Source organism: Equus caballus, chromosome 7, assembly GCF_041296265.1.
Source record: "Equus caballus isolate H_3958 breed thoroughbred chromosome 7, TB-T2T, whole genome shotgun sequence".
Taxonomy (NCBI): Eukaryota; Metazoa; Chordata; class Mammalia; order Perissodactyla; family Equidae; genus Equus; species Equus caballus.
This window is the reverse complement of record NC_091690.1, coordinates 79,653,492-79,662,925: the sequence shown is the minus strand read 5'-3', so window position 1 is coordinate 79,662,925 and position 9,434 is coordinate 79,653,492. Positions and strand designations below refer to the sequence as shown.

At 37.9% G+C, this 9,434-nt stretch overlaps 1 protein-coding gene across 1 annotated transcript; it reads right to left on the bottom strand.

The window, feature by feature from the left end:
• OR5P1 (olfactory receptor family 5 subfamily P member 1) lies at positions 1-930 on the bottom strand. Its single transcript, NM_001391453.1, has one exon. It carries the CDS (start codon positions 928-930, stop codon positions 1-3), a length of 930 nt encoding a protein of 309 aa, NP_001378382.1.
• Positions 931-9,434: the final 8,504 nt, after the last annotated feature.

The following is a 9,434-nucleotide window of genomic DNA, read 5'->3' as shown; positions in this document are numbered from 1 at the left end:
CTAAGAATATATTCCGACAATTGTCTTTCTCAGAGCCTCCTTTACATCTCTGTTCCTCAGACTGTAGATGAGGGGGTTCAACATGGGGATCACCACTGTGTAGAACAGAGACACCACCTTGTTCTGGTCAGTTGAGTAGCCGGACTTGGGCATGACATAAATGAAGGTGATAGTTCCATAGTAGAGAGTAACTGCAGTGAGGTGGGACGTGCAGGTGGAGAAGGCCTTGTGTCTTCCTTCAGTGGAGCGCATCTTCAGGATGGTGATGAGGATGCAGACATAAGAGAGAGCTATGACAAACACTGTAACCACAATGATGGAGCCAGAAGAAATAGAAGGGATAATTTGAATAATGGAGATATCCGAGCAGGCAAGTTTCAACAAAGGGGAGAAATCACAGAAAAAGTGATCTATTTGATTTGGTCCACAGAAAGACAGGCTCAAAAGACAGCTAGTAAATGTCCAAGCATTCACACACCCACCCAGATAGGAGGCACCTACAAAGAGAATGCAAATTCTGGGGGACATGCGGGTGGAGTAGAAAAGGGGAGAGTAGATGGCCACATAGCGATCATAGGCCATGGCAGCCAGTAAGAAGCACTCGGCCGTCCCAAATGTGACCCCAAAACAGAGCTGGGCTTCACAGCCAGCGAAAGGGAGGGCTATTCCATGTCCAAGGAATCCTACAAGCATTAGAGGTGTGATTGATGTGGAAAACCCGATGTCCACAAAAGCCAAATGGCTTAGGAAGAGGTACATGGGAGTGTGAAGCTGAGAACAACTTCTTATTAAAGTAATTATGCTGATATTGCCTGCTAAGGTGACAACGTAGATTCCTAGAAATATCACAAAGAAGATGGCACAAAGTGTAGGGTCCTTTGTTAACCCCAAAATGATGAACTCTGTCACGCTGGTGTGGTTTCCCACCATCTCCTTTGTAAATTGTTCCTGTTGAGGAATATGGAAATATTCATTTGTTTTGTACTTTTGTCCCACACAATCCTGATTTTCTGACTATTCCTCAGACTCATTCACAGTGATTTCTTCCTCTGCACAGCCTATAAATTTGTGCTCTACAGGATTTTTTTTTGTCTCTTTCCTCTTTTGCATAAAATGAGAATGATTCAATGTCACTCTCTGAAATCTCAGTTATATTCTTTTACTTATCTAATATTTATTTTAAAACATCTCTTTGATCTTGACTCCTAGACATATATCTCTCCAAAGGTCCAGATCTACAGTTTCAACTATCTATCTGAAGTCTCTAGTTGAAAATCTGACAAATAATTCAAAACTCAGCCTCCTCCATACTGAACTCATCCTTTTCTTGGGCCCATCTTCCTACATTCTATATCTGTGAAATTATACCACCATCCACTCAATCTCTCATGTCGGAGATGTGGAAGTCATCCTAACCTTCATCCTCTCTTTGTACCACATCTATTAAAATCCTATTCAGTCTATCTATAATTTAGTTCCAAATTTTATTTCTTCATCTCCTCACTTCCATTCCTAGTGTCCCTGCTTTAGTCAAGGCCTCTTCATTTTATTTATCTATTTACTTACCTTCCTTCCTACCCCCTTCTAATTTGCATTACATCTGCCAGAGTGATCTTCTGCCGAAGTAAAAAGTAGGTGATGCCAAAGGGATTACTTTAAGTCCTTCAGTGCTTTCTCAAGCCTTCAAGATGAGACCCAACCTCTTTAACACAGCACAGTGCACACTTTCTGATATATCCTTGCATATGTCTCTCTGCATTCTCTCAGGATATTTCCATGCAACAATTGCACTCATCAATCCTCCTGAACCACTTCGAGTCCCTCAATACACTCTATTCTCTTTAGCTTTTGACTATTTTTCTCCTACTTGAACTCCCACCATTGTCGTCCTGGGTGACCTACTGATCCTTCAGATTGATTTCTCTCTAAAGCCTTCTCTGACTTCTGAGAGTTAATCAGTCAACTTTCCTTTGTGTTGACATCACACTTTGAAGATGTCTAGATTGCCATTGTTTATACTGGGTTATGGTTTTTGTTGTTGTTTGTTCATTTACATTTCACTCTTCCGAGTAATTAACTAGATATTCTGCTCAACAACCGTGCATTTTATCACTACATTACAAATAACTAGTGCTTGACAATAAAATGTGCTGAAGAAAAACTTGTTAAATGAATGAGTGAATGGTAAGTGAGTAGGCTATGGGAAGCCACAGAGAAATATAATTTAGGTTCCCTGTCCAGAGAAATCAGGCTGGTAGAGAAGAAAGACAGTGAAGATATTATTAATGCATAGGAAGTCTGTAATAGTAGTATAAGTTAAGAAATGGCTTATTTTGTTTCTAAAAAAAATCATATAGCCATGCTAATGAAAAACAAGAAAATTTGAAGATTCCTCTCCAATCTGGGTACTATCACACTAGTCAACTACTATAAATTTGGTAATTTATTGCCAGGAATATTGGATATATTTTAATATAGCTTTATAACATTGCATATAAATTTTTAATACTGATAATTTACTTTAGTTTTTAATATAAGAATATTATCACATTATAATTCCTCACAAATAGAGTTTTTGAGATCTGCATGATAATGCATTGATTGGCCAGACCTTAATTTAATTACTCTTCTGTTAATTTTGCACATTTAACTGTTTATAACTTTTTACTATGGGAACTAGTAAACTCACAAATTGGATAGAGCATCAGGAGGATAACAAACAAAATATAATCAACTTTCCATGTAATTCCATTCCTGGGTATTTTTCTTAAGGAATAACTCAAAGAAGTATGTTTTGTGCTCTAAGGTAAGTGTATCCCCATGATTTGCAATCACAAAAATCCTAAACCAACGTGCTCAATGTTCAATGTTTTGTTAATTCTTGGCTGCATTTTCATTAAAGTGCTTAATACCGTCCCCATGGTTTGCCATTATGTTTTGACAAAGGCAAAGTCCCTGTGTTTTGAGGCTGTCCTGAGAAAGCAAAACTAATGATGAATAGTAAGGGAAGACCCAGAGAAATACTGAAGTCTGATGCAAAAATTTCAGGGCATTCTAAAGCTTTAGTGAAAAGCAGCAAAGAGAGTTATATTTATCAGAATGAGAAAATAGAAGTATAAAAATAATTTTAAAATATTTCTTTTGAATATTATAAAATTTTAAAAAATGTAATTGGGATTTACTGTAATGATTTGAAAACTTCTCTCATGCACATGTTTTCTTTCCATTAACTTCAGCTAAATAACAATTGCTGCAGGTGAGTTGCACAGATTTACAAATCCTTTCTGCATACACTTTCTTTTTTTTTTTTTACATATAGTTAACAACTAAAGAAACACACCTCTTTAACAATGCCTCACAAATTATTTTGGTTTATTTTAATTTAGGGGCATATGTCGTTACACGTTTGTATTCATATATGTTATATAATTTATATTTTCACTTAATATTATCAATAAAATATTTCCCGTTCTACAAGTAACCTTCATAAACGAAACGCTGGATGGAATGCACATCCGACTCCTTAGAGTGGTAGTCACGGGGCTTCATAATCTATCCTGTTACTCTTCTAGCTGTATCTCCTTATACATGCGTCCTTGCAACTTTTTTTAAAAGATTGACACCTGAGCTAACATCTGTTGCCAATCGTTTTTTTTTCTCTTTTGTCTTCTCCCCAAGTCACCCAGCACATAGCTGTATATTCTAATTGCGGGTCCTTCTAGTTGTGCTATGTGGGATGCCGCCTCAGCATGGCCTGATGAGTGGTTCTAGGTCCCTGCCCAGGATCTGAACCCGGGAAACCCTGGGCCACCGAAGTGGAGTGCAGGAACTTAACCACTCAGCTGCTGGGCCAGCCCCTCCTTGCAACTTTTGTGCTTTTAAGAGACATGTTAACATGACGCTGAAATTTTACACTCAGTGTTATTGGTTCTAATATTCATATAAAGACAATTTTCTTCTAACAACTTTATTTCAGTTCTTAAGGTTTTAAACATTTACCATGAGTGATAAATATCAGTACAAATGTCTTCAAAATGCCTTAATTTCTTAAAAATTAAAAATTTCTTACTTTAGAATAAGAAAGCATTTAATATTTCCAATGGTGGGACTCAGTTCTTTGATTGAATGAATTGTGAGGTATAATGAACCAATAGGTGAGAACCTGCAGCTCATTAAAAAATATGTTCTATCTCTTTTCTGACTGATCTTCATTAAGTGCACTTAGATGACTGTAATGACAGGCAGCTTACTGCCATTGGTGTTAGCTCTATCATTAAAAATCTGTTTTTAATCTTTATCAACTGGTCCCTTATGAGTTTAATGGTACAAACTATCTCTTTTCTATATAAAAACTTTGAAATATTCTAATATAACTTGCCTGCCTCCATTGCCTCCACTTTCTAAAACTAAGCATCTATAGTTCTTTTCATCATTCCACCTGTGGCATACTTTTCAGATCCCTCACAATTCTCTTTGAAAGCCTCTGAACATACTCTGGTCTGAGGAGTGGGGCCAGGCACTGAGCAGCATTTGTGCTCTTTGCCTTCTGACTGAAGCAGAGTTCAGTGGGGCCAACACTGTTTTCATTGTGCACACAGTATGAACTTGAATCTGTGCTGACAGCAGAGTCATGGAGACTGAAGAGAGAAAACTCAGATCCTGGGCCACCACTGGACAGCTATTTTACCTTGCACATGATACTTAATCTTGCTGACTCCCAGTCTTTTCATTTTTAAAGTGGGAATAATTGTCCTTTTAATGCATCTTTGTCATGAGATTTTAAAAAATGATATCAGTAAAGTACTTAAAGGTGTTTGGTCATACATCAGAGCTAAGTAACAATTTTTCATTAAGTAAAACTGAAGTGTTAGTAGATTTTCAATTATTTAAGTTTTTGATGAGAAGTATAGTAAAATCTATCTTCCCACACTTGTCAGGAGAATTTTACCACAAATCCAGAAAAAGTCGGGAAGTACAGTATCTGATGCCTTCTTAGCTCTGGACTATGCCATTCAGCGACATAATACAACAGCTGATTTTGCCCTTCCCTTCCTCTCCACTGGCCACCTATATTTCTTTCTAAAGATCTTCATTTTGTGCTACCATTCATGCCTGTCCACCAGAGTCAGGAACTATGATTCTCAGCTATCCTTTCCCTCAGTGCATGGCTCAGTTTTGATGATGAATAGAGGGCATAGGTGAGCCTCATCCAACCTGACTATCAGGTGATTTCTTCCTGATTTCTTTTTCAGAGATTCAGTCACACAAGCTTAGCAGCGGTTTTGGCTGCTGCAGACCACCCACACTGCTCTGAGGACTCCTGGGCAGCCTGACTTGGGTGTCTACAATGACCATTATGCATTGCATCTCTTGCTGAGGCCATAGGTTCCACAGGGTCAAGATCTAAAGTTGGTGAGTTTCCTTTGTTTTTAATTTCTCACTGAACAAATACAAATTTTAAGTTATTTAAATAAAATCCATGAATATTGCACTCACCTTTCAGAAACAGAATTGTTCATGCTGAATTCCAAAGAGAGCTTTATAAAGCAGATGTTCTCCACTTAGCTTTATAAGTAGTTGTGGACCGAATAATCAACAATCTAAGCTATTGAATGCTCCCCTGGGTCAAAAAACATAGTTACATACATGCTGTGAGGATGAGGGTGTCTTTGTGTGTGTGGTGGGAGGCGAAGGAAGGCTCTAATAGGACACGACAAACCCCTTAGGGCCGTTATTGCTAGCCCCTTTGAGAAAAACGTTCTTGAATTTGTTGTACAGAAACGACTTATGGAGCCAGGTGTCTCATTAAGGCCAGGTTACCCTCCCCCAAGGGATATCTATATGTCATGATGTCCTTTGGAATTCCTTTTCCCTTGTTTAATGAAAGTGAAGGAGAGAGTTCTTGGTTTCCCAGAAGCACGTCCAACATTCAGAACAATTAGCATATCTGCTTGATTGGTGTCAGTATGATGATGTCAGGATACTTTCCAATTAAAATAACATTTCAGTCAAATTGAAAAGGAGCATTAGAGTTGAAGGAGGGAATAGTAAGGAAGGAAATTATTACTTTGATTTAGTGACTATTTATCTGTAGAAAAAAATTAAGATGATTCAACCTGGAATTCGGTATATGTAGGATCGTCCCTTATTTAAGTGTCTTGGTACTCTTTTCTTCCCGCCGTCCGACAGAACAATTCAAGCTCATCTTATGCATCTAAGAACCCACAATCCATTGAGGCAGCAGGCAACAGCCAAGAACATTAGATACCTCATCTTCCTTTACATGTCTCCAAGGGATGCCATTGGGATCCATCATTCCTACAGCTGTTTTGACAAGTTCTGGTGAGCAGAGGCATCCCAAAGTGATTTATTTTGCTATATGCAACCATCATTTTCCATCCTCAAGTTCTACTCAGGGCTGAACTCCTTTACATCTGGCACCTTTCATTTTTACTGTGCCCTTGCCAGGATTGTCTACCCCCATGTGGGAATATGTCCTTCAACCTAAAACCATCAAAATAGTTTTCTGAAACATACTAGCTTCCTCATTTCATCAGTCCAATTCAAAAGTACTAAAATTGTTATCAAAAAGCAGAGTGGATTGCAACATTAGAATAAGAAGAGACAGGTCCCAAATTTCCAGAAATGTGTTAAAAATAGATCTTGGGATATAGATGATTCCATCAGGGATATTTTACTTCCTGTACTATATCGTTTATTTTATAATTCTGACAATTTGCCAAGTCCAAAGGACTTCTCTTCCCTATACACAGGGTGAAGGAATGGTGTGTCGTGAGGACTATTGCCTGGGGAAAGAGGAAGAAGATTAACACACTATAGGGGAACCATGATTTCGTTCTCTGCTAGGGAAGACATTGCTGAAAAAGAAAGTCCTCAGTTACTGCACTGCCATTCATGATATCCCCAAATGGCTCCTAATTGCCTCTCCTCAGCTTAGCCTTCAAAGTCGTCCACCATCTGTACTATCTTCTACATAATGTGATATCAAGGCTTATCTCCAATATCTGCTTTTATGACCTCAATACTTGTGGTAAACCAGTTAATACATTGTCTCTTGATTACATTTTGCACTTGCTCATTCTTTAGTCTGTTTTGTTTGTCTGAAAAATCCCTTTTCCTGAGTTTACCCATCCAAATTCTTACTGATTCTTCAAGGTTCAGGACAAATGCCACTTATCCAAGAAGCCTCTTGCTTGAATAATATATAAAAACCAAGAGAGAAGTTATAGTCGTTAAGAAGGGATTCTATAAGGAGAGACACTTACTTTGGATGGCTTCTGCTGGATTCCAGAACCTCTTTGCTATCAGGTGTGCTGTAGCGACCTAGGTGGCTGTATATGATAGTAAATTGGGACTTTGAAAGCTAGGTAAACATTTTTGCGCCCTTCCTAGATCTCTCTTATCAGGCATTGAATACATCTCCAAGCTTCTTTGAGAGCTGGCTTCTAATGTTCATAGCCACAGTGTTTCAAGAATTTCTCTTCACTGAAAGGAATGTAATTGACTGGAAATATCTGGGAGTGCATGCCCTCACTCCCAGGAAGGCCCATGGCCAACAGTTGACCCAATTATCAACAGTGATTTAGAAACATCAACAACCAAAACACCCTATTGTTACGAGATAGGACAACTCTGAGGTGCCTTTCATGCTCCAGTGCTCCCCGTGGGATCAAACTAAAGTTAGACTTTAGCAGAGCCCACAACTTTATGTAGCTTTTCTGCATGCCTTATCCTGCTTCTCTCTCATCCTTACAGTTTGCCCTGAGATCACTTCTTACTAAATCACTTGCAAAACAGTTGCTGTCTAAAGCTCTGCTTTTGGAGAATTTGTCATAAGACAGAGTCTCAGTGCATACACAGGAATGAGGACTGTGTATACTTTATTACACACACTCAAAAATTGTTTAAAAAAACAATGGAGTATAAGTGTTAGGTTCTGATTTCTGGCCCAGATTCCTTCTCCCTTGAGGGACTAGTTATAACCCATAACCATCATTTCCAGTCATATAGTCATACAGACTGAATTACTTCTTGTAGGTCTTATTGTATTTGTTCCTTATGGTGCTAGAATTTCTGCTTCCTGCTAAATGGCCATGATTACTAGAGACAAATATTTTTTTCTCATGCATCTATTCAGAGGACGTGTAGTTAATACTGAGTTCATATCATTGCTCTTCTATGGATGCCTGTGGTAGGATCTGCAAAGACAGATGGGGAGCATGATGCTGCTGCTGCTCTGTGTTTCTCTACCCTAAATCATCAGTCTATCTTTGCTGTTACCTTCATCCACTGCTCTTCCAACTGCAATGCTAAGTCAGCCACAGGGAGGGTAATGGAAATAACAGCGTCATTTCCTTCTAGAAAATGGACTTTCAGACATCATCAGTCCTCCCGTCCATTATGAATAAATTTGTGCATGTTGCATCTTCTTCATAACACTATTTACTATCTTGCAGGAAATAGTAGCATACAGCATTAATCAATTCATTCATTCAAAAATTATATTGCCTGCCTCTTATATCCAGACACTGTCCTAGGTAGGCTATGGGAAATATAAGTAACAGCCAAAGATGTCTGCCCTCATGGAATAAATCTTCTAGCATCTTCAAAGCAGAATGAGAGGAAACTATGGTGTAGCATTAACTTACTATTTGAAAAAATTAAAAGAGGAAAGAATATTTCAATACCCTTGTCAAGCAGAGTAGTCACCAATAAACCTCCAATCGTTTAAACTTCCTCTACCAGCTTTCAGCAAGGGACAGAGAGAGGAAGATGAAAAACGGAGATGCAAAAAAAGGTAGAGAGACAAAACATAGGAAAATGTGGTGGGAGTAGGAATTATTTGTTTGATCTTAAGGCCCATTTTCTTGAATTAAATAATAATTCATATAATTGATGAAACTGTTCTGCAACAGAAAAGAACAATCTTATCTGATAGTATTGGTCCTTATTATTCATTTCAATAACTTAAAAAAAAATTTCCGTCACTCTTTAAAGATTCCTCATGTCAATTTGCAGTCCATACCTCTGTATGCCCCTGGCCCCAGGTAACTGTATTTCTGCCTTTTACAGTTTGGCAATGTAGATTAATTTACTTTTTTATAGAATTTTATAATTTAGAAACACATAGTGTACTCCATTGTATGTGGTGTTTTTCTATCAACATAATTATTTTGAGATTCATTCATGTTCTGTATATGAATGATTTGTTTATTTTTATTTCTGAGTAGTAGTATTCTATTATATGGATATACACTTTTTTTATCCATTCACTTATTAGTGGGCTTCGAGTTTATTTCCATTTTGAGGCTTTTGTGAATAAAGCTGCCATCTATGAATATTCAAGTAGTCTGGGCATGCGTGTACAGTTTTACTTGTCTTGGGTAAATATAAAGTGGAGCATGCTGGGTCAT